We start from the raw sequence: 25824 nt of genomic DNA, 5'->3' as shown, positions 1-25824 counted from the left end.
ATACATTTTTAAAAATTAAAGTAGAAAAAACACAAAAGAAGGAAATAGTTGCTGTCAGAGGGACATCATATCAGAAGACAGACATGATTTTGGTGGAACTGTGCATTGATCCAAAGGTCCTGGAAGCATTTTGGAATTTTATTTTTAAAACTATGTCTAAAATGTCCATACCTTTTCACCCCGAGATCCCACTGCTTATCGTGTTTGTCCTTCTCTTTCAAAAAGGACCATGACATGAGGGAGATGATGACATGATTTGCAGTTGACTTGGATTGGGGGGGGGGGCTGTGCAAGGTCACCAGCCTCACTTTCTCCTCCTGGGCCATCTGGGTCCAGTGACCAGACATTCATCAGGATGACTGGAGATGGCCCAGGATGCAATGGGAGACCCTGGCCCTTTTAGGCTAAAGCCTTTTCAGTACTCATCTAAAGTGAGGTAATGCTCGTTCAGGGAATAGGCCTCTTTAAGAAGTGAATCAAGGGATGGCCCCTTTAATTAGAAAAAAAATAATCAAGCTGAGAGGGGAAGACTCTCAAGGTTGCTTTTCCAAAGAGAAACAGTTACCATACTCCAAGGAGTATATAAGGAGCAAGCTTGCTTTCATCTTAAATTTTTCCTTTCCTCTTCCTTTCACCTTCCAGCTCTCACTGAGACCCAACTCCTTCCTGATGATACAGCTTCCCTGACCATCCTTCCCAGCCCTGGATGTACTTTGGCTCATACCCTCAACTCACTGGTTATTGTGGGAGAATGGAAATCCTTCTTGCTCTTGAATGCCACATCCAGGCTGTCCTTTGACCATCATCCCTCAGAAACCTCTCTTCCTTTTGACGTTCATTTAATCCAAATTTATCACCCAATCAAGATCCTGATGGGCTGTTGGCTACCAATCTCCTGATCACTCTCTTTCCTTCCTTCCTACACAGTTTTTTTCTTCCTAACTTCTGCTGTCATACTAGGGGATTTTTAACATATATATTGACTATTCCTTAAATACCCTAACCTCGAACTGCTCACTTCCCATGACCTAGCATGGTGATGTCATTTTGGTCCTCTTCGAGAGTGAAGGGTAACCACCAACCAATCAATCAAGCAACTCCTCCACCCCAACACAGAGACCCTTGATTCATACAGAATTATCATAAATACCATACAGAATCATCCAGAATGATTCATACAGAATCATATCCTTGATTCTGTCATCTCTCCCAAATTCTCCACCTCCACATTTATGAACTCTGGAATTCAATATTTTGTCATTCCACCTCTCCTTCTGCTTTGAGACCCCCAAATTCCATTCTTCATCCTATTATAAATACTCAAATGAACTGTAAAGAACATATGAAGAAAGATACTCTCTGCATCGGAGAATGGAATCCATGAATGGAAGTATGTTTAGTATACACACACAGACACCCCTATATATACATACATATATATACACACACACATATATATAGGTATATATATATCTATATTTATAAATATATGATACATATAAATTATAAACATATAGTATATAAATACATAGATATTAATATATTTAATTTAATCTAATATGTAATTAATATATTACATACAAATATAAAAGGTATAGATAGTATGGAGTATACATAATATGTAATAATAATATAACAGTTTTATATATACATATATATGTACACACACACACGTATACTTATTTGTATATCTAATGGCAGCCATCTCCAGGGTGGGAGGGAATTCCATAAATTCAAAATAAATAAATGAAAAGAGAAAAACAATCCCACCTATCCATGAAAACTTTCCTAGTTTGCCTCAGTGTTCGTGCTGTCCCTTGGTCTATCAACTCCAATTGCTCCCGTCTCTGTTTTGTTGAAAACACAAAGCTGTTGTTGGCATGTTTCCTCTCCCCATTAGACTGGGAGTTTCTCAAGACCAAGGACTATCTTTTCACTGTCATCGTTTCCCTGGCGCCTAGCACAATGCCTGGTGCACAGTAGGTGATTATTTCTTGTTAACTTGACTATAGTAATCATCAGCTCAGCTCCCATTTCTCGAGCCGTAGAAAATTTTCAAAGCCTTTTCGCCACAACAATCCTGTGAGGGAAGTAAAGTATTATCCTCATTTGATGGATAAGGACACTGACATTTCAGCTCAAACCCATGTCCTCTGCCTCCAAATTCAGGGCACCTTCTGCTATATCACACTGCCTTTAATCACTCCCTTAGCTAATTAGAGAAGTGAGCACTACCTTGGCACTCCCATCCCATGGTAGGTACTGTACTCAGTGCTGCTCCCACCTCTCCCCCTCCTTTAGCTGATAGAAAGGCTCTGAGTTCATTTTGTCCTCCACAGAGAGCTCTGCCTGTCCCAGGGGAATGGCGGGTGTATTTTTCCAGGCATATGCAAGACATTTGTTATTGTAAGAAGTGCCTGAACCCCCAGCTGCTTAGGCTGCCCACGAGAAGACTGGAATCAGAATGGGCTCCTCGGGGAGATGGGAAGGAAACTGCTTGTACGTTCACCTCCTGAGGACAGCTTGGATGGCTGTGAACATTGACTCATTTAGACAGGGAGCTCAAAGTTAGGAGATAACTTTCCCTGTTACTCTCCCCACCCAAACCCTGAAAGTAAGTACCAGGGAAATGATACTTACTCTTGACCCCTTTGGGAACACTTGAGGATGGGAACTACCCAAAGCACAGGCCAGTCCCCAACAGGCACCTAGGAAACATTCAACCACTGTCTGTCCATTGAAAACAAATTCACATTTTAAAAAATACCACCGCCACTGATAAAGTCAAGATTGGAAGGACACCACACTGGTCAGTGAAAGAGGTCCAGAGGTTCCAGCAGACATTGTCTCTGTCCTCCAGAGCCTATAGCCAAGCAGGGAGATAATGATACCAAATAATGTCACAAGAGCCTAGGAAGACAAGACATAGGTGTGGTGAAGTACCATGTAGGGTCTGAGGAAAAAGGTTGGCACTAAGCCCCCAAACCCAGGAGATGTGGTATGATTTCCTAGAGGAGAGGATATTTGCATTGTGGTATAAAGGAGAGGCAGGGAATTCCAGACAAAAGGATCAGCCTGGTCAAAGGTACTGAAATAAGAGAATATGGTACATATTGGGGTATCAGAAAGACATTCATTTTGGCCAGAGTACAAAGCCAATGGAAAGGGATCCCACCTTCTGCAAGAAGCTCTTCTCAAGCCCTCTTAATTCTAGAGCCTTCCCTTGATTCAGGGGTGGGGAACCTGTAGCCTCAAGGCCACATATGGCCTTCTAGGTCCTTGGGTGTGGCCTTCTGACTGAATCCAAGTTTTACAGAACCAATCCTTTTATCAAGGAGATTTGTTCTGTGAAGTTGGGATTCAGTCAAAGGACTGCCCTTGAGGACCTAGAAGGGATTTGTTCTGTGAAGTTTGGATTCCACCCAAGGACCACACTTGAGGACCTAGAGGGCCACATGTGGCCTCCAGGCTTCAGGTTCTCCACCTCTGCCTTGGTTAATTTTTTTTTCCTATTCATCCTGTACATAGCTTGCTTTGCATAGATTTATTTACCCATTGTCTTCTTGAGGGCAGGATCGGTCTTTGCCTTTATATCCCAGAGCTTAGCAGTAGTAGATGGTAGGTGCTTAATAAATTCTTATTTTGACTGACTGGACAAGCCAATCACAGAGAATGCTATGAACACAAGTTTACACTTTATTTGGCAACTAGTGTCTAGCCTAGTATAAAGCCTTGAATGTGGGAGAAATTTAATAGGTGTTTGTAGAGAATGAGTGGCATATATCAGAATGATCATGGGAGAAGCAAGACCAAGTCCCAGGTACCCTTGCTTCCAGATCAAGCTGCCAAGAGAAGTTGAGCCTCTGAGTCTTGGCAGGGCTGAGTCATAGATCAGAGAGAGTAGGTAACATCCTAGGAAGGTACCTCTCCCCAAAATTATGGTTTCTGTTGCATGAGGGTTTTGGGTGGTTTGGGGTACCTATTTCCATCAATTCTGGAGGGAGATCAAAACCAATGCCTTTTATCTTTCCTCCCCCTCTCTCCTCCATCTCTCTTCCCTTTCTTATCTTGGGCTTTCAGCAACTAACATGAAAGGATCCAGGCAATAGAGATTGTTTTTTTTGCTTTCAGCTCATAATGTTCCTTTGTGTCTTCCTCTCAGGCTAAATATATTGCCAAAGGTGAAACTTTTAAAGAGTCCTGAAAATCCAATTTTCCTTGCTCCCACAATGCCAGACCTTTCCAGATGTGCCTTTTCTTCCCTTCCTGATATGCCTTCAGTTTCCTGAGTTGACCTAATAGGTCACAGTGGACCTTCCCTCCTCCTCCATGTGACCTGGCCTCTCACTTTCTGCCCCAGGTGCCCTGGCTTGAGGAAATACCAGGCCAAAATGGTGGAGGATAAATGTCAACAGGACCAAAAGAAGGAAGAGGTGCCCCCAGACACAGAAGCAAGCAGCTTTTGGGGGGAGAACTTCTTTGATATTGACAGCATCTTCTCGATGGACTCTGAGTATTCATCTGTGGCCTCCATGGTACCCTGGAGCAGCCCAGAGCCTGGCTTGGTAAACCCAGCATTTGAGGAGACAGATGAAGATGCCATCCTGAGTCTTTCCACATCTGGTACAGGCTTTGGGAAGGGGACTGTGGAAAAAAAACCTAAAGGTCTTAGTGAATTACATGCTCAATATGAACCAAAAATATGACCCACCATCCCCAAAACAAATATCGTCTCCTACCACACTAAGAGAGGCCTAGCTTCCAGGACTGGGAAGAGGATAGTCTGCCCTATTCAGACCACATCCAGAGGAGTGTGTTGGATTCTGGGGGCCCTAATTCCACATTTGCTACTTGGCCTGAGCCCATACTCCTCCAGTCCTCAGTTTACCCTTGGAAGCAAGGAGCATCTTAGGGAGGCAATACCCCTATCTGGCCAAAAGAGGACCAGATACAACTGTAGTCTTCTCAAACATGGAGAACCTGAGGAAATTTCATCAGTAGTCATCAGTATGAAACTTGGGTCCTAGAATCTAGCCTGAGGAAGCAGAATAGACCCAGTCTATAGCATGGATGCCCTCTCATGGGATTTTGCCCAACATCCAAAATCCTACTCTTTGTAATCTAAAGGATTGACATCATGTTCCTTAATCTTTACCAGTCCTAGGATGACCCATGAGACCAGAGAGTGAAGGAAAAGTATTCTGTCCAGAATATTCAGCCCACTTTCCAAGAGCAAGGGAGAGAAAAGGAGGGAACAAGTGTTTTTAAGAACCTACTATGTGCTAAGCACTGTGCTAAGGGCTTTACAAATATTACTCCATTTTATCCTTATAACAAGCCTGGGAGGTAGGTGCTATTATGATCCCATTTTATACTTGAGGAAACTGAGACAGATAGAAGTTATGTAATCTGCCCAGGGTCACACAGCTAGTAAGTGTTCAAGGCAGGATATGAATTCAGGTCATTCTGACTCCAGGACCAGTGCTCTATCCAGTAGACCATTTAGCTACCTCTAGGGGGTACACTTTGTATGACCCAGTAACTCTGGGTCAAACCATCAGTGTCTGACACTCTGGATCAAACCACTGACATCCTCTTAATCTAACAGCCAATGTTCCTTGAATACCTGGATTGGAGGGAGAAAGAGAGGGAGGTGGGAAGGCCCATTAGCACGCCACTTCAGTAGTTCAGGAAGATGGTGATGGAGTCCTGGATAAAGCCAGGGCCTCAGAAGCAGGTCCCTTCCCCTCCATTGGGTCCATTAGTCACCTTTCTCTTGTCCCCCCTACCCCTATCAGACCTGACTCGCAGCAACAGTCTTGTGGCTGAAACTGTCATCGTGGAAATTTCCCGGGATAACCCTGAGAAGGCTCTGGGGATGAGGATCGTCGGGGGCAAGGACACCCCACTGGGCAACATTGTGGTGCAGGAGGTCCACCAGGATACCCCCTTGGGCATGGATGGTAAAGTGGCCCCTGGAGATCATGTGCTTGAGGTGGGTGAGCATCCTTGCTGGCCCACAGGATATTGGGAGGATGGTCTGGTTCATGCTTCCCTCCCTAATCAACAGTAAACAACAGCAAACAGTAATCTCATTTGGAGAGTACATAGAGGTGTATCATACACACATTCCTCCTGGACCTGGGAGCTTAGGAGTGGAATGATTTTTATCTCCATTTTACATATGAGCAGACTGAAGTGTGGCTAGCAGTCACTTTCTCAAGGTAACCCAGCTGACTTGAACCCAGGACTGTTGATTCTAGGTCCCTTTGCACCTACTGTGTACAAGGTGCAGTGTTAGTGCAGATGAAACAGGACGTGATCCCCACCCTCACATAAGGGTATGTGGAAGGCCCAGACATCGTGCAAGAAGAGATTTAAGGAGGGTCAGGTTATTTCACAGTTTTACTGGGTTGGGGGAAGGAATCAGAAAGGATTCATGGAAGAAACAATACCTGAATTGAACCCTGAAGGAAAGGAAAGGAAAAGGAAAGGAGGTGGCTGAGAATTCCCATGGTAGTGTGAGATGAGCCTAGAAAGGTAGATTGAAGTCAGATTATAGTTGGCTTTGGTTGCCAGGCTGAGGAGCTGATATTTTTTTTCTGTGGGCAATAGGGGTTCATTGAAGGTTTTGAGCAGAAATCAGACCTGCCTGTACCCTAGAAAAATTATGTGAGTGTCTATGCAAAGAATGAATTGGAGAGGGAAGACACCAGAGGAAAGAAGGCCCGTTAAAAGACTATTGCAAATGTGAGAATTTGTTTTACTTGACTCTGTATATATGTATTACAAGGCTTTGCTTTTTTGTCTTTTTTCCCCTCCCATTAGGGGGAGGTGAAAGGAAGAGAAAATAGATGCTTGTTAAAACAAACGCAGAAATAAACAAATAAGGAAAAGATGAATAGCTAGATGAATAAAATGAATAGGAGAACGAATGAATAAACAAACAAACAAAGAAATAAATAATTTGAAAAATAACTAAAAAATTGCAAAAGCTATTGCCAGAACCTGAGGAAGAGTTGATAAAAAAGGTGAACAAAGTATTGAAGAGGAGGGGGCAGGTAGAAGAAATGCAGTGGTGAAAAATTGGGCAGGATTTGGCCATGACTGGGATGCACCATTAAAGCCTGATTCACCTTCTCCTTATTCTTCTCAGTCTACTGGGCTCACTCTTGCTCTACCCAGGAAGCATTAGGTTTTGACTATAATATTGGAGAGGTGAAAGTTGCCCAGAGAGTCTGATGGGAGCCTCTGACAAATTGTCCTTCCTTCTAGGTCAATGGGATCAATATCAGCAATGTCACCCACTCTCAAGCAATCTCCCTGCTCCGCCAGGCGGGGCCTGTGCTACAGTTAGTGATTTTGCAAGAGAAGGGCTTCCTGAATAACCCACTTCAAGATGGCAGCCCAATTCCCAGCCGGGCTGGGGAGATCGTGCATGTCACCCTGATGAAGAAGGACCGGCTACAGCCCCTGGGTATCAAACTGATCTGCAAGGCTGGAAAGGCTGGGATCTTCATCTTAGACCTGCTGGATGGTGGCCTGGCCGCCAAGAATGGAAAGCTGAGCCAAAATGACAAAGTACTCTCCATCAATGGGCAGGACCTGAGACAAGGGACACCGGAGAAGGCAGCACAAATCATTCTGGTTAGTGATGGTCATGGCCTTTCCCAGGCAGGTCAGGGAAGCCTGGGACAGTGGTCAGGGGAGCAGAACTCAGAAATTTCTATATGTGAATCCTACTTCCAATACTTACTAGCTTTGTGATTTTGGTTAGTCACTTACCCCTCAATGTCTCTATCTGGAAAATGGGTGGAAAATAATACCCGTAGTAGTTTCACATTACATGTGAAAACTCTTTTCACTTCATAAAGTGAAGTGAAGTGAATATAAAATGTCAACTGTTGTTATGTAAAGCGGGCAAAGGACCTTAGAGATTGCCTGGCTCAACCCCTTCATTTTACACATGAAGAAACTTGAGGCTGGAAGAAGGGAAGTCATTTCTCCAAGATCACACAGACTTAGGAAGCATATCTGGGTCATCTGACCCCAAATATTCTTTTCACTACATACAAGGATAGACTCCATTATGTCCCCAGATGCCACCAAGCACCACACTTTGCAAAGGATGGGCATTTTCAAAATCTTATAGGGCATTGCTATGTACTTGGGAAGATTCAAAGTTTAGATAAGATGTGGTCTCTGTCCCTCATGGAGTTTATGGTCTAGTTGGTGGTGGTAGTAGTAGCAGTAGTAGTAGTAGTAGTAGTAGTAGTAGTAGTAGTAGTAGTAGTAGTAGTAGTAGCAGCAGCAGCAGCTTCCTTCATCATAATTAAGTATAGTCCATGACATTACATAAAACATGCATTAGAACGACACAGAATAAAACGCATTGTGTGGGTCTGAGGAGTACAATGTCATTTTCATCCAGGGCTAGCAAAGAAGGCTCCCTGGAGGAGGTGGCATTGACTCTATAGACTTTTAAGGATGGGTGGGAGCTCAGCAACCAAAAATAGGGCAGAAAGTCATTCCAGGCTTAAGAAAACATCTATCCAAAGGAACTGAGGTGAGAGAGCACCCTGAGTGATTGGGAGGCTGAGAGTTATCCAGCGTGGCTGAATTATTGAGTGGATGAAGAGGAAAATCATGATACAAGACTAAAAAGGTGGGGGCTGTCTGATTGTGGAGAGTCTGAAATAACAGCAAGGGCAGATAAAATTTTACTGGGTAGGCGAGAGAGGGCCAAGTTTTGAGCTGCAGAACAACATGACCAGATCCATACATAAAGAAGATTATTCTGGAAGGGACATAAAAATGGGGAGAGGCATGAAATATTGAAGAAATAAGACTTGTTAGGGCCTTTTCCAACAGTCCAGGGGGGTGGTTATGAAGACCTCTTCCAGAATAGTGACAGTAGGAAGAGATGGGAGATTGTCCAAGGTGGCATCCGTAAGACTTGCTAACTGGATGAGAAAGAAAAGGAAGAGTCCAAGATAACCCTCAGGTTATCACTATGGGACCCAAACTGAATGGTGGGGCCACCACCAGAAAAAATGAAGTCAGAAGTAGGGAAAGATTTAGGGGAAAAGAAAAAAAAGCTTGGTTGGGGACATGCCAGGTAGAGATGTCCTGTTAGCCATTGGTGATGAGCTGCGATCAAAGCTGTCTATAGTTAGGTTCCTGATAAGTTTGAGTTATGAATCCCTCTTGAAGTGGTTGCATTATTCAAATCCCATTGGGCTGGAACCAATGACTATATTTTACATCATTATATCTTCAAATAGTGTGAATTTGATTACATTTGAAGTGGTCACCTTATTCGCTCTCCAAAGAGACCCTAGCTGTATACAGCTTCAAGCAACATCAATGTGAACTTGGGAGTTGAAGCTTGGCAGTGGGAGTGATTGCCAATGGTGAGATTGTCAGGAAAGCACCTAAAGGAGATGGAGAGGGAGTGTAGCATCTCTGAGGTGGGTAAAGGAAAGAGAATTTGGTGAGAAACCCTGGGAAGCAGCAGCTCAAGCTTCACATGGCCCAAAGAGGATGAGGACTTCCAGAAGGCCATTGACTTGAGGAACTTGGAAGGTCATCAGTGACTTTGCAGAGCACAGTGGGGGATGAGATCAAGTCGATTACAAGATGATGGAGAGAGTGAGGATTAACAAAGTAAAGATAATGAGTGGGGACAATTGACAACTGGTCCAAGTTCAGCAGTGAAAGAGGGAGGGAAAGACAGGGCAATGACTTGTGGGACTAGAAGAATTCAGAGAATCCTAGAATGGGAATGGGGAGGGAGGAGACCAGAATGTGTTTATGGCCAGAAAGGAAGGAGCCAGGACCAAGGGAGACATTGAAGTTATATTGAGAGATTGATGAATGGGCTGGACAGGGGTTAACCCTTAATGAGGAATAGGGAGATCTCCCCTTCTGTGAGCACTTAAGAGTCACCAGTGGTCTATGATGCCAAGAAGGTCTGCAGAGTCAAGGGAAGCAGAGTTCATAGCTCATGGATGCAACCTCTTCAGTGAAGTGGAAGCCAAGGTCATCTATTCTTCATGTGGGAGGGCAGTTGGTGTAGAGAAGAGAGAAGAAATAATTGAAACAGTAGCAATGGAATGTGAGACAAAGGTTGGATTGGCTTCCAACTGATCTTCTGTAACACATAAGATCTTACCTCTAGAGCTGGAAGAGCCCTCAGAGGCCAGTGAGCCTAGCCCCCTCATTGCATAGAGAAGGAAACTGAGGCCCAGGGAAGGGACTTGCCTAGGGTTCATAGCTAGTAAGGGATTAAGGCATGATTTGAACCCAGGCATTCCTCTCTCTGTGATACCCCATGATAACCTCGTGCTCATTGCTTTCCTTTCCCACTGCTCTGCAATCCTCACCCTCCTCAAGGACTTAGTCCAAGCCCCTCCTCCAAGAAGCCTGCTCTGGCCCCTCCAGTGCCCAATCAGCTCTCGTTCCTCAATCCCCACAGGATACTTAAAAGCTAGGAGATACCTTGGACAGCGTCTTCTAGGCCAGTTCTTCTGGCATTCCACCCCACTGAGTCATTGCCATGTTGACAGATGATATCAGTCTGAAACTGAGTCCCAGTTGGCAGACAGAGGTGGGGATCGTAGGCAGGCTGTGTGGGGGCAGGGCCTGGCCTTTGATAAGACTGCAGAAACCTGTTGGCCACACCAGCAGCCAAGGGGCATTGAGAGAAGGCCTGCTTATTATGTCAGTAATACAAGGCATTACTTAGTGTAATTGTTATGAACCATGGAAGGGAGCAATGACTGTTGGCACACAGAGAAATTGATCTCTGTGGGACTTTGGGCTTCTGAATACAGGCCCTTTCCCTAGTCCAGGTACTTATAGTAGACAGATCCCATAGTTATACTGACTTCACAGCCAGTCACTGGCCTTGGGGGTGACCTGTTTTGTTTCAGGAGAGAGGCGACAGACACAGCCTAATCTGCTTCAAACCCTGCCACATCATTTAATAGTTCTATTTGTGTGACCTTTGGCTGAGCACTTACCCTCAATTTGTTTCTTTGTAAAATGGTGGATGGGGATTGATTAGATCAGTGGTTCTCAATTATCAAGGACCTCAAAGAGCTTTTGTTTATGTGGACTATATGTATTCATATTTACCATGGTAGGAATGCAAACTGATACTTTTAAAAATATGTATTTATTCATTCATTAAAATAACTAGCAAATTCATTACATGTGAACAAAAATAACATTTTTATGAAAGATAATTTTATTTCCAAAAACAATTTGATGAGAAGTGTGGCACTGTTGTACATATTTTTGAAATCTCTTTAATGTCTGACTTAACAGAAGACAAGGGGATCCTGTCTACTTCTGCCTTCAACTTGTTGCACTACATTGTTTTGGTTGAAATATATGAAGAAAATCTGACCTTACACAGATAGGTAGTTAGAAAAGAGAAGAGGATTTAATAACATCTAATATCGTTATGAAATTAATCAACCCCCAGAAAGGGTTTAGGGGACCCACAGAAGTGTGCAGAACAGACTTGGAGGTCCCTTCCAAGTATAGAGCGAGAATCCTGTACGTGACCTTGGGCAGGTTACTTGCATCTCTGGACGTCAGTTTCTTCCTCTGTAAAATGAATGGGTTGAACCAGATGGCCTCAGAGGGCCTTCCCAGCTCTAGACTTAGGGTCCTTTATGTGACCTGGACAAGTCCCTTTCCCTCCCTGGACCCCAGTGTCCTTCTCTGTACAGTGAGGGATTTGTACTGATTGGCCTCCGAGGTACCTGCCAGCTAGAGATCTTTGATCTGTCATAATTGTATCACACTTGGAAAGGAGTTTAGAATTCTATATCTTATCCTAGCAGCCATGAACTTGGAATATGTGTGTGTATATACATAGATACATACACATACACATATCTACATATATATTTGATAATTAGTTTCCTTTGTAATGCTATTTATTTTATGCATTTAAATTTTATGCATTAATTTTATGCATTTAAATATTTTATGTATTTAAATATTTTATTTTATGCATTTGAATATATTTTATGCATTATTCTAAAGGGAGGTGTAGAGGCTTCCTCAGACTACCTGAGGGGTCTAGGACACAAAAAGAGATTTAAAATCTCTGGATTAGTGCAATCTGCTCATTTTCCATAAAAGAGGGAACTCAAGGGTGAAGTAAGTTCATGAAGGCCACCCAGGGAGATACATTGGTTCTGAGAATGCACTCACTCTGCCTGGCCTTGTCTGCACCTGTCTGTGTGAGAAAAGCAGCCCCTCTGCTAACATTGTAGCCTTGGGATAGCCTCCAGAAATAGCAAACCCTTTCCTCCTCCCCTTCTGCAGTCTTGTCAGAACATTCCCCCACTGGAAGCTGCAGTCTTATCACTCTGATAGTAAGCATTTCACATTCTCTTTTGTTGCAGCGGTGGTTATTTTTCAGTACTGTCCAACTCTTCATGGCCCTATTTGGAGTTTTCTTGGCAGAGGCACTGGAGTGGTTTGCCATTTCTTTCTCCAGCTCATTTTGCAGATGAGGAAACTGAGGCCAACAGAGTGAAGTGACTTGCCCTGGGTCATGCTAGTAACTAAGACCAGATTTGAATTCAAGTCCTCCTGACTCCAACAATAAGTGTTCTATCCACCGGGACACCTACCTGCCCATCATTCTCTTACTTCTGTGCACATGGTCCTGCACAGCACCAAACCTTCAGAGGGCTCTTGCTGCAGCTTGAGGGAGGGGAGTTCTTTTATGGAGAGGACAAATTGTTTTTCCTCCCTACAATCAGGAAAAGAGTTAAAGTTATTTTCAAAGAGGCTAAGACTGAATGATTAGGTTCCCCATTCTGTTCATCTGCAAATGTTTACCTGTGGCATGAAGGCGACTCTGGGTTCTTGAAGCCTGTGCAAGTAGACCAGACAGCTTCAGGCCCACCAGGGGTGGACAGTTTAGGACCTACAGTTTGGAAGCTATGGGATAGTAGATGGCTTGAGGCCCACCAGGGAACGGATGGTTTGAGGGTCACAATTTAGAAGTTATGGAGAGTAGACAGTTTGGGGCTCTCCAGGGATAGATGGCTTAGGGCCATTGCTCACACCCCCAAAACCATGGGTAGAATAATTTGGCCTGTCCAGATTCATTTTACTTTAGATTTAACATCATGATAGTGACGGTAACGGTGATGGTGATGGTGTCTTGAGGGATAATATTTGAGGGAAAGAGGGTTACTTGCCCAGACACATTAATGACACATTAATGAAATAACTCGAATTTGTGCTGAGACCCCAAGATTCTCTACTGCAGAGGCTCCAAAACGTGGGACCTGCAGTATCCCGGAGTCCCACTTGACATAAGTCAGTCCATTCTCTGAGCCCCAGGCAAAGAAAGTAGCTTAGAGCTGAGACCCTGCTGCTGTCTGCTCCCCACCCAGAGCCCTCCCAGGCTACGGTCCTATATCCCCACCAGGAAATCACCCTTGACTTGCCACTATGGCCCATGAGATCTCTTCCTTGGCCTGGGTTTGTCCCTTGCTAAAGGGAGGAGGGCAGTAGATATAAAGAGGACCAAACGGAATCTGAGGAGCTGTGCCCAAATCATGGCTCTGACATGTCTTAACTTAAACTAGAGTCTAGTCAAATCACTAGTGCCCCTCTAAAACAGGAATATTAAAACTTGCTCTTTCCCTGTACTACAGCTGGTTAGAAGACAGTCCTTGACAAACTTTAGAGTGCCAGGGAACCAGTGAATCTGAGTGTTTGTTTCTGGGATCCTTGTATCTGGGATTGCCTCCCTCCTTTCTCCACTCTCTCCAGCCCCACTCCAATGCCAAATGGCACCTACAGGAGACCACTCCTCACTAAAGACCTCCAGGCTTTCTATGCATTGGTTCTCTCCATTTGAGCCTTTGTCTGAGAATCCCATGAGGACAAGAAGTGGGTATTCTTTAACCTTTGAATCTCCCCATAAAATTTACTGAGTACTATATAGAACACTTGCTAGGCCTGGGGGAGGGGAGTGGGGATGTCTTGTTTAGTCAAGACAAAGCCTTGATCTTCAGAGACCTCATCATTTACTAGAGAAATAAAACACAAAGTGTTCTCTGATCTCCAAGGTGAAATGCCATCACCGATGGGGACAAGATATGCAGAAGAAAGTGACATTGGAACTGAACTTTGTACAAGTAATGAGACAACCCCAATCAAAGAGCAGACATTCTTTGTGGCTCATTGTCAGCCCTGCAGAAGTCCTTCAGTGGAGGTCAATGGTGGCGTCACTTCTGGCTCTGCCTTATGCTGGATGGCTGCAGAGCCCTCTGCCTATCCGGAAAAGTCCTGACAGGCTGGAGCACTGAGCTGAGTGCTTGAGAAGACACAGTTCAGCAGGGATCATTATCAGGGTTCCAGAAATCAATGTCACAAATACAAGATGGTGAGGCATAGATAGCTAGATGGCAGTTTGTATGAAAGTGATCTGGGGCTTCAGTGGGTCTATGAACTGGCAGTGTTATGTGGTAGACAAAAGAACTCATTAAACATTAGGAAAGACTCCAGAAGAAGGAGGTGCAAAGTACTCCTAAACTCTCACATCTAAAGTCTTGAGTTCAGTTGTGGGCAGCCTCGTCTAATCAAGGCTTTCAGACTGGCAGGGGGCCTGAGGATGGAGGGCCTTGAGTCCACATCCTATGAAAGCTGCTTAGAAGAACCATCCATGTTTAGCTTAGAGAAAAAATTCAGCTGGTGTACAAATCAGACTAGGCAGCCAACGAAGGTCTCTGCTAACTCTCAATTTTGGTGAGTCTTCAAATGGTGGAAAGTGAATGATAGGTGGTAAGGGAGAGAAAGAAAAAGCTTCTTCAAGAAATTTAGTTGTGAATGTAAAAATATGTTTAACCTGATTGTACATTTCTGGCCTATATGTCATTGGGAAAAAATGAAATACTATTTACAAAAAAAGAAAGAAATTTAGTTGTGAAAGGGAAGAGAGATAGGGTCCAGGAGCTGGGTTAAATGTTTGGGTAGTTTTGGGGGGAGCCTAAGGCTTTTTTTAGACTTGGGGAGACCTAAAATTACTTGTAGGCAGATAGAAGGTGCCGGCATGAAGGAAGAGATTGACTGTACAAGGGAGAAGAAAGAGTTGCTGAAGCAAGTCCTTAGAGGAAGGAGGAGAGGAAAGGGCTATTGTGGATGAAGGAATTAGTCCAGGTCAGGAACAGATTATACATACTTCTCCAAGCAGAGGGAAAGAGGAGACAGAAGGAGAGTCCTGCTTTGAAGGTGTGAGGGTTGGAGGATCATAGAAGGAGAAGGCTTCTCAACCACTTTCAGTTGTCTCAAGGAAGTGGGAGGTGGACTCATCTCTTGTATGCACGAAGTTATATGTCATCAGTGTGAAATGACGTGAGTAAAATTAGCATGTTCAAAAAACACCCTTTTGGATGAATGAATGAGCAGCTAGAGCTAGGCCAAATGGCCAGGGCCTTGTGGAAGGGGTGCTAGCCACATTGCTCCTACCTAGCTCTCAGCCCTAGTCCCAGCCTCCACCCTGCCCCGGGCCCCCATTTCAGCTGATTGTAGTAGGCTAGCTAAATTCCTAGAACTCAAGAGGTAGTATGATCATGCTGGTAGCCTGACGAACCAGCTTAGCCAGCATTGTTTGAGTGCTTACCACATGCAAGACACTGATTGTGTTAATCAGCCTTCCCCCACTCCCTGTATTATTCACTGCAGACCAGTGAGAGCAGAGTTCACTTCATGGTCCTGAGGCCTCGAGACAGCTTGATCATGGAGATGGAGACAGACAGGGGCAGCTCAAGACCCAGCAGAGGTGGGGGCAGGAGCGGTGAAAGTGAGAGCAGGAGTGGCAGCAGCAACCACATCAGCTTCAGCCATGGGAACAGCCCTCCCTCAACTTCAGTGCCCCATTGGGAGCCTGAGCTGGGGCACTATCCACGGCCCCTGGCTTTCTATAAGGTAAGTCCCAACTTGTGCTTCCATTACCCCAAAACAGCCCAGGATAGAGCATCAAACACCCTAGGGGGTAATCCTGTTTCTACAAAGTCATTCTTCAGTCTGGGCCTCAGTTTCCATCTCTGTAAAATGGCAGAGTTGGACTCCAGTTATCTCTCTTCTAACTCTGTATCCCGTGATCCCATAATCCTCTAATATTGCCAATCAGCTGAAGGATCGGGGGAACTGGCCCCACTCAGAAGACCTCCTGGGTCCTGGGTTGGAGGCCTGTGCTTGGAGACCCAGTTTACCCTTCAAGCCTATTGGATGAGTCAGCCAGGAGGAGGTGGTCCTCCAAATTTCCTCTGTTCTTTCGAGGATCCCCCTGATGGCTTCCTAAGCCAGAAGAAGACCCTCACCATAAGGAAAGACGTGAAAGAATCCCTGGGCATCACAATTGGGGGCGGCCGGGAAGGCAAACACAGTGTGCCCATCTATGTGACCAGCGTGCAGCCTGTGGGCTGTCTTTGCCGGGATAGCCGCATTCAGAGAGGTAACTGGGAGAAAGGAAGGGATGGGGCAGAGGAAGGCACACAATACTGCCCTTCAATTCCCAGGTCCATTTCTCTGACCCCCAGGCCAACTAGCCCTTTCCCCTCTGGTAGGTCATCCAATCTGAGGCCTCTGCTAGAAAGGCAGGGAAGGCCAGAGCTTTTCAATCAAGAGAATCAAGAGGTCAACAATCCCTAGCTATGTGACCTTTGGCAAGTGAATTGCCCTCTCTGATCCCAGGTTCCTACATCAGTCAAGTGAGGAGACTCGACCCAAGAGGCTAAAGCTGGCTTTTTGTAAATTCCACCCATTTCTGCTAGCTTGGCCTTCTGTCACTGGAGAAGAGCACCGGCAAGCTACCCATACCTCATCCCTCCCCCTCAGCCTGGAACCTTCTCTTCTTCAGCTGAAATATCCCCAGTTCTTTCAAGTATATGTGTGGGGGCAGGGGGAGATATTGGGAGAAGCTAAGACCCATATGCAGACAAGGGTGAGGCCCAGTAGTGTGAGATAGGGACAGTGAGGAAGCCAGCAGCTCAAGGATTCTGTGAACATTAGGACATGCGCCAATCACTTCAGTACAGTTATCCCTTCCACATCTCGGGGGGTTAGGGGCACAGTGCTCCCATGATCTGGAAAATCCACATCAAATTTTTTGGCCCTCCCTTTGTACCAGAAAAGAAGACTGAATTATTATAGTATTAAAAGATAAAATAGATTGACATTATATAATACTTTACAAATATTTTAGGCATTTCTGAGTTTCCAAACTTTTTCTGTGTCATCTGTGGCCTCTAGAAAACTCCCCCCAAATTCCCCTTTAGTTTATGCCGACCCATAATGTAGCAAAACCATGATGGGGAAAGTGGCAATGTAGAAGGGATAACTGTACTCTGGACAACCCTCTAAGACCCCAAGTTCTAAGCATCTGGGCTATAGTTGTCAAGAACATGGATTGGGAGTCAGGGGAGTTCAGGATTCATATCTTAGCTTTCTCTGTACCTCGCTCTATGTGAGGTCAAAACAGCCAACTCCATTTTATGGGCTCCTATAAAATGAGTTTGGACTAAAGGATGTCAAAGCTGTGTTCATTTCTAAACCCAATGAGATTAAAATGTTTCAGGTCAGGGGCACACTCGACTTTCCAATAGAGGTGGTGCCCCAATCACCTCCGTCCATAGTGGCTTCCCTGTTCTAGTCCTCCTCACCTCCACTCACCAACCCACCCACTCCTCCACTCTGCAGGTGACATTCTCCTAAGCATCAACGGCATCGACTTGACGTTGCTGTCCTACCCAGAGGCAGTGGCAGTCCTCAAGTCCCAGGCAGCCTCAACCATCATTGTTCTGAAAACCTTGGACATCTTAATGCCACCTGTGAGCCTGGAGCCTTGGGCAGGTGGCCAAGAGCCACCTATGGAATATGGTTCTAGCTGGTCTCCCCTCTGGCTATCATGGCTGGGGCTCCCCAGGTGAGAATGGGGTGGAACCTCTGCTATTCTGGTTTTGCTTTCCTTCAAGGGGCTAGTCTCCAGGGAGGGAGTCCCACATGTCTTTGAATACTTTAGTCATTCATCCAAGTGATCAGGCAAGGATGGAGAGATATTCCCCCTAGGGCTTCAGTAGATTGAGCAAGGAGGTTGAGTTCCAAATCCTTGCTCCCCTGTTATATGTTTGGCATGGTGCCATACATCTCTGGGCCTCAGTTTCACCACTGCTATCACAAGACAGTTATCTGCAACCTTTCCAGGGGTGATATAGCAATGGAAACTGTACATGTTCTTCTCCCCTCTCATGAATCCAAAAAGTAGGACCTAGGATTTCCTAACTGGAAGAAGCCTCTGAGAGCCCTGATTAAACTCTTCCACTTTACAGATAGGAAGATTGAGGCCCAGAGCAGGGAAAGAGCTTAAAGTATTGTTTAAATTATATTAATTTTTTTCATTTGACAAAAATTTATTTTCTCTTCCACCTCCCCCCCAAAAAAGAGAATCTTTGAAATGGATATGTATAGTATATGCCTTGGAGACAATGCCTAAGCTGGGGGGTGGGAGGGGAGATGATACTATCCCACTCATTTTACAAAAGAAAAACAGACCCAGAGACAGGGGACTGACTACCTCTCTAAGCCTGAATGGGCTCAAGAAGAAAAATGACCCACTCAAAGCCACACAGGCAGTCATTGGACCTAGAAACCAAGGCTTCTCTATGTCCAATGTTCATCTCCCTATATCATGCTAAGGAAGCATTGGGGAATGCTTAAAAGTCAGGGAACAGAGATGCCTAAGAACTTGGGCCCAATCCTGGCTTTCTCACTAACTTAATGTGTGACCTTGGGCAGTAAAAACAATCATAATAGTAATAAAAATTAAAATAGAGGCAACACAGCCTGAGAGTCAGGAAGCCCTGGGTTCGAGCCCCACCTCTGACCCATATGGACTGGGTGACCCTGGGCAGATGCCAGTCTGCATGGTACAGGGAGCTTCTTCACTGGGATTGTCTCCCCGTGTAATCCCAGAGCCGGACAAAAGCAATAATAACTGACTTTACATAGCCTCTATTACCTCGTTTGAATGTCACTGTATCCCTGTTAGTTAGGTACTAGGAACATTGCTGTCCCCATTTTGCAGATAAGAAAACTAAGGCTCAGGGAGGCTTATGATTTGCCTAGGACCACACACCTAGTGTGTGTGTGTGTGTGTGTGTGTGTGTGTGTGTGTGTGTGTGTATGTGTGTGTGTGTGTGTGTGTGAGAGAGAGAGAGACAGACAGACAGACAGAGAGAAGGAGAGAGGAGGGGGGGAGAAGAAGAGAAGGGAGGGAAAGAGGGGGAAGGAAAGGAAGAAGGGGGGAAGGAAGGAGAGACTTGAACCCAAGTCTTCCTGACTCCACATGGAAACCCTCTACTGAGTCACACTGCTTTACTAGCCTCAGAGGGGTACATTTTCCTCAATTGTCAGACGATGGGGTTGGACAAGACAGTCTCTAATGACACTTCAAGGCCTAAAGACCTTGATCACCTTTGGTGAGCGCTCCTCAGCAGCTGGACAGTACCTCCCCCTGCACTGCTGGCCAGGGCCAGGGGGCCTCAGTGAGTAAGGATAATGATGCCATCTCTATCTCATGGTTTCTCCTCCTCAGTGCTCTCCATTTGTGCCAGGATGTCGTGTTGCATAAGAACACTGAGGAGAGCTGGGGCTTCAGCATTGTAGGGGGCTTTGAGGCATCCAAAGGCAACCAACCCTTCTTTATCAAGACCATCGTGCCGGGCACCCCAGCCTTCTGGGATGGAAGACTGAAGTAAGTATATGGGGCCCCTCCCCAGGAACTCTAACCAACTTCTCTGTCTCCCTTCCTCCTCATTCATGCTACTGCGACTGGAGGGCAGGGCCTCAGTACCCGTGGCCCATTCCAAGCATCTTGTAGTCAAGGGCCTCTTCATTGGATGCCCTGTCTCAGGTCTGACCCTATTACTCCCCTGCTCAAGAATTTCCAGCGGCTCCCTCTTGTCTCTAGGATCAAATACAAAACTCCATTGCTCGGCAGGGCTCCAATCTACTTTTCTTTTTTTCTCTTGTACTTGAAAAAAAAAACAAAACACATTTTTATTCTGAACTTACACATCAAAAAAGAGCATTTCCATATATGTAGCAGGACACAAAAGAGAATTCTCTTATGAAACTGTGAGTCTTTCTTTCATACTACTTGCTTTTAAAAAAAAGTAGACAATAGATTCCACATTACTTTTCAAACTGCCTTGCTTGTCTGTATCTCTGTGAACCTCCTTCTGTTCCCTTAGGTATATTTTGAAAATGTTTCAATGACCCCCTTTGTGGGGGGGGGAGTATCACTATTGCTACACACACACACACACACACACACACACACACACACAAGCGCACACAATTAAAAGAGGAAGAGAGCACTTGGTGGTCATGCCCCCAAATGGCTGCCCCTTGCTGTACCCTGAGTTCATCAATTCTCTGGCAGGAGACAGGCAGGAGGCTTCATCATGAGGCCTCTGGAGACATCACTGACCAAGTTCTTAACCCTTCTAAGTTCTCTTTAAGGTGTATGGATTGTCCTACCTGTTCTGCATCCGTTCCTATCACCCGGGACTCTCTGAAATTTTTTTTTCATCATTTCTGCTGTTCCATTCATATTCCATGACCATTGTCCAATTGATGGGCAGCATCTTCTAGTTTAACTTTTTCATTTTCTTTTTTCCCCTTTTTAATCCCCTCTTTGGAATCTGGAAGTTGGTCTTGCTTCTAACTATTCCCTCCCCAGTATTATCCTCCCTCTTTGCCATTTCCATATCCCTGTTTGTTTCCCTGAACTAAGTTTGAAGTATTTCTACATCAAAATGTGTTGGTTCAACCTTCCTTTGTCCATTTCAGATGAGAGTGAGGTTCATCTGAAGCCACTCTCGAACCCCCTTCTTCCATGTTCTCAATCAAGCGAATTATGAGAAATTAGTTCTATTCCCTTCTTCTTCCTTTCTATACTGGTGTATTCCTGTTGCCCTCCTTTCACATTCCTCTGGCCAGACTCTCAGAAAAGGATTAATCTATACCCTTAAGACCTCTATTTTTCTTATTTAAGAAAAGGTCTGAAGGGATTCTTGTTTCTTTTTCCTCATTAGAATGTTAGCACTGCATCATCATACTGCTCCCTTCTTATTGCTCAAATGTTTACTTTTCTAGGTTTTCTTTTTGACTCTTATGTTTGCATTTCAAAAGTTCCTATTGAATTCTCGTCTTTTCATCAGAAATGCTTGGAGGTCCTTCATTCCACTGAAAGTCCATTTTCCCCTGTAGGACTATATTCAGCTTTGCATGGAAAGTTATTCTTGAATATATAAATTTAACAATCTTAGAGAGTTGCTCAGAGGAGGTATTAGAATCCAGGCACTCTGACTTTTTCCATTATGTTTGCTGTGCTGACTGAGGCACCCAAAAGAAACCTTAAAATACACTCAGGCCAAAATATCAAACAACTTTAGTCTTCCTCTCCCTGCCTCTCCTGATTTTCTTTGGCCTTCTCTGTTAGTAGTCCTTGCTTGACTCTGGCTGCCATATGTCCAAGGAGGGTAAAACATTAGTCCTGTCTCCCTCCCCTTCCTGAGTTCCTCCTTGAATCTGTTCTGACCAGAGACTCTGAGGGTCTTCCCCTCCCAGACTGATTCTTTTCTGAAGGCAAACTAGGCCATCTTTTGCCTCAATTCTCACCTAGCTTTTAATTGTTGAATAAGTGTTGCCTCACACAGAGATCTAGGAAAGATCTTAGCTTAAAAAGGCCAAGGTCTCCCATTGCATTCAGGGCCATCATGAAGTATCCTAATCTAGTGAGGCTGATGACTCTGCAGAGCCCTGCTTCACTTAAATCCAATTCATTTGCAAGTCAAGACATCACCTTCCTCATGTCACTGGGCCTCTTCAAGAACAAAGGACCAACAACAACAATCCTCCTTGAGTTTTTGAAGGATAGGCCTAGCTTTGCAGTCAAGAGTAAAAGCAGTGTGGTATCATGGGAATAGTCCTGGCCCCAGAACTCAGGAAGCCTGGATTCAAGGCTTCTGACTTCAAGGATTCTGACTCCGACATATCATTCCTGAGGGTCAATGGGCATCTCATCTCTAAAATGTGGACACTGATACTTATACTTCTATATCACAGGACCATTGGGAAGAAAATGGTTTGTGGATTTTCAAATGCTATAGACGTGAGTTGGAGTCCGGGTTGCAGGAGGAGCAGTAGAAGCTAGAGAAGGGTCACCAGGGGAGGCCATGAGAGCTGTCTTCATATGTATGAATGCTGTCATGTGAAAGAGTCAACTGACTGTGTGGATCCAAAGGAGAAGAACCATCAATAGATGGTAGTTGTAAGGGTGGGGAAGGCAGTGAGAGTTAGGGTTTGACATGCAGAATAACTTCCTGGCAAGTGGTAGTGTTGGAAAATGAGAAAGTCTACAGTTTAAGATAGGGAGTTTCTCAATCATTACTAATAACCACCTTTCAGGAATTACAGAGGGAACACCTGCATGAGCAGCTGGTTATTAGTAGATGGCCTTCACCAATCTGAACCTCAGTTTTCTGATCTGTAAAATGAGGTCAGACTTAATATCTTCTGAAGTCCCTTCAAGCTCTAAATTTAGGATCTTAGGACTTACCTTGGGTAAGTCATACCCCCTCGATGACCTCAGTTTCCTCCTTTGAAAAATGAGGCTTGTCCTCAATGGCCCATGCATTGCCCATCACAACAGCACACCTGAGGACTGCTGCTGTGAATGATTTCAAGGGTCTGATCACATAGTATAATAAACACTCTATTTAGTAACAAACTAAATGTTGTTCAATAAAGTAAAGCTTAACATTCTCAGCAACATCCTTAAGTAAAATATATTCAATATATATGTACGTATATATGTATACATATACATATACATATCATAACACTCAGTATGTCATATAGCATATATCATTGCATTCAGTAGCATTCCCAAAAATACTTGTTTACACAATCAGGGGGTCCCAGGTTAGGTTCTCCTCTAGCACAACACATCCTTAAGGGGTAGCTGAAAGTACCTCACCAGCCACCTCTAGGTCACAGTAAGAACATTCTCCTTAATCAATACCAAGTGTGCAAGTAAAGTCCTCTTTCATCTTAACTGGAGGTTGACTTCCAAAGTCCCATGGCTCTTCCTCCATGAGCTCACCACTCCTTACTCTCACCTGGATTCACAGGCAAGCAATTCTCTGCTCCTGCTCCATGTCTCAGCTCATGGGGACTACTCCATCCCAAGCTCTCCTGGGCAGCTTCTGCCTCTGAGAAAACAAAGCTAAACAGTGCAACAGCAGTACTGACACGCACCACCAGCACTGTCATCTCATTTCACCTCCAAAGTCCAGAGGCTCTGTGATAACAGCTCAGTTCACTTTCACAGCTCTCAGAAGGGGCTTTAACTAAGCCTCCTTCCCCTGGGCAGGTTTCTGCCATACAATTCTATTTGCTTTCAAAGTTCAGAGCCTTCTTCAGCAAGTCTCTGCTATCAGAGGTCTTCCTCTCCACTCTCAGATTTCTCTACTCTCAGCTCTCTTCTCAACACCCCTTCAATGCTGGCTCTCTTCAATGTCTGCTTTCTCAACACTGGCTCTCTTTATATACAGTTCTATTCAGCATCTGATTGGCTAGATCCCACATGTCAGTATCTGACTGGTTAGAGCCCACATGCTTATATCTGATTGGTTAGAGCCCACTTATGTGTCTGATTGGCTAAAACTCAATCCAGAAAAACAGCAAAGATCCTACTCTGCTTGCTGTTGCAGTCCATCATGCCCTGGAGTCCCTTGGAACTCCTTCGATTGTAGAACCACACCAAAGGTGTTAGGCTCTATCTTGGGCTTGGAGGGATCTTAGAGTTCCTCTAACATAATTACTTCACTCTGGAGATGGGAGTCAACTGCATTCATTCATTAAGCAAGTATTCATGTGCACTCAAGTACCCTTTGTGCACTGGCCAGTGCTGGGGATACAAAGATAGGACTATTACCCAAACCCTGCCCTCAAGGCACTGTTTATCTGCTGGGCAGAGGCAACATGTACCCAAGTCAGTATGGAACAAGATGTGCAGGGAGCAGGACTGGGAAACAGATTCAGACAAACAGCTTTAGGAAAATTGAAGGCCAGAGAAAAGATTTTGTTTAGGTTGGGAAATCAAGGAAGTCTTTGTGGAGGAGGTGGCAGCTGAGCTAAGCCCTGAAGGATTTAGATTCAAGGAAGGAATGCATGCCAGCCATACCAAAGGGGAGGGGTGGGGACATGTATAAATGCAGAAGGGCAAGAGATGGCATGGAGAGCTCAGGATCAGCTAGTTTGTCTTGCATATCAAGGGTATAAGGGGATAAATATGAACTATGTCCCAGACTGGAGGGCCCTCATTGCTAGACTGAGGCATTTGGAGTTCATCCTAGAGGCATTAGGGGAGCTACAGAAGGTGTGTGAGCCAGGGAGAGGCTTGGCCAACGCGTGTGTGTGTGTGTGTGCGCGCGTGTAGAAACTAAAGGTGGAAAAAGCAGTTACATTGAACATTCACAGTATCTCCAATTATGCTTCCACTAACCTGGATTACTGACTGTTCACTGTCCCCAAATCCACTTCAGCAGGGGCTCTTAACCTTTCTTGTCTTATGGACCCCCTTGATGGGCTGAGGAGGCCCTTTCTCAGAATCGTCTATAATCTAAAGACAAGCTTAATTTCTATTAGAGGTTATTGAATACAAATTGTAATTATTTTCCCATCCTTGTTCATGGACCCTTGAAGCAGGAAGTTTGGGTATTAGCATCCAGAGGCAGCTGGGAGTACAGTGGTCTTGGACACAGGAAGTCCTAAGTTCAAATCCAGTCTCAGACACTAGCGTTGTGACCCTGGGAAAATCACTTAACCACTGTCTGCCTCAGTTTCCTCATCTGTAAAATGAAGATCATAACAGCCCCTACCTCCTAGGGTTGTTGTGAGGTTCAAATGAGATCTGTTAAAAGTGCTTAGCACAGGACCTGGCACATAGCAGGTACTATAGAAATGCTTATTTCCTTCCCTTCCTTTTCCCATGTTATGGATGAGATACCGGGTCTTACCAACAGAGCCAAAACATGAACCCAGGCTTCCTGAATCCCAGGCCCCAGGCTCTTTCCATGACACCACACTCCTCTCAAGCAGCTGGTAGGGTTCAGCCTTTTACCTCGTCTTTACTCTTCCCTCTTTTCCTCCCCTTCCTTCCCTTCTCCTTCCCCCTCTCCTCATTCCCTTACCTCCTCTTCCCTCCCCTCCTCTCCTCTCCTCTCCTCACCTCTCCCCTCCCCTCCCCACTTGTCCTCTCCACACCTCTCCACTCCCCTTCCCTCCTTTCCTCCTCTCCTCCCTTTTGGGATGGTTGTTCCTTTCAGTACCCCTACTCCCCCACCAAGAATCAGGAAGATCAGCAACTAAGAGGAGAATCCTTCAGGATTCATTCAGCCCCCTTGTTTTTTACACATAAGGAAACTAAGGCAAAGTACCATATGGAAGAGGCAAATCCTGCTTCAGGCTCTTATTAGCTGAGTGACCCTGGACAAGTTGCTCTGTAAGGAGAGGAGGTTGGACTCAGGGTTCTGTAAGGCCTCTTCCAGCTCTGGAGCTATGAGCCTATAGTCCCATGAGGGAGCTAGGAATTGCCTTGAGTTTAAACCCCAGTACTACGCTGTCGCGAGAGAGGATCATAGGCTTACCACTTTAAAGCTTTCATCATCGCTAGTTCAACCCTCTCATTTTACAGATGAGGAAACTGAGGCC

General features: G+C 45.0%; 1 protein-coding gene across 2 annotated transcripts in view; it reads left to right on the top strand.

The window, feature by feature from the left end:
• Positions 1–25824, top strand: part of LOC140515857 (ligand of Numb protein X 2-like) — an 88015-nt gene that overhangs the window by 57990 nt on the left and 4201 nt on the right. For both annotated transcript variants that reach the window (XM_072626680.1, XM_072626681.1), the window contains exons 3-9: positions 4361–4623; positions 5799–5995; positions 7276–7647; positions 15727–15969; positions 16324–16498; positions 17743–17968; positions 19637–19795. In XM_072626680.1, the coding sequence (XP_072482781.1) occupies positions 4361–4623; positions 5799–5995; positions 7276–7647; positions 15727–15969; positions 16324–16498; positions 17743–17968; positions 19637–19795 (1635 nt within the window). The remainder of the gene's footprint in view (positions 1–4360; positions 4624–5798; positions 5996–7275; positions 7648–15726; positions 15970–16323; positions 16499–17742; positions 17969–19636; positions 19796–25824) is intronic.

The sequence above is a fragment of the Notamacropus eugenii genome, chromosome X, assembly GCF_028372415.1.
Source record: "Notamacropus eugenii isolate mMacEug1 chromosome X, mMacEug1.pri_v2, whole genome shotgun sequence".
Lineage (NCBI taxonomy): Eukaryota > Metazoa > Chordata > Mammalia > Diprotodontia > Macropodidae > Notamacropus > Notamacropus eugenii.
The sequence above is the reverse complement of the archived record's forward strand: the minus strand, read 5'-3'. Positions and strand labels throughout refer to the sequence as shown.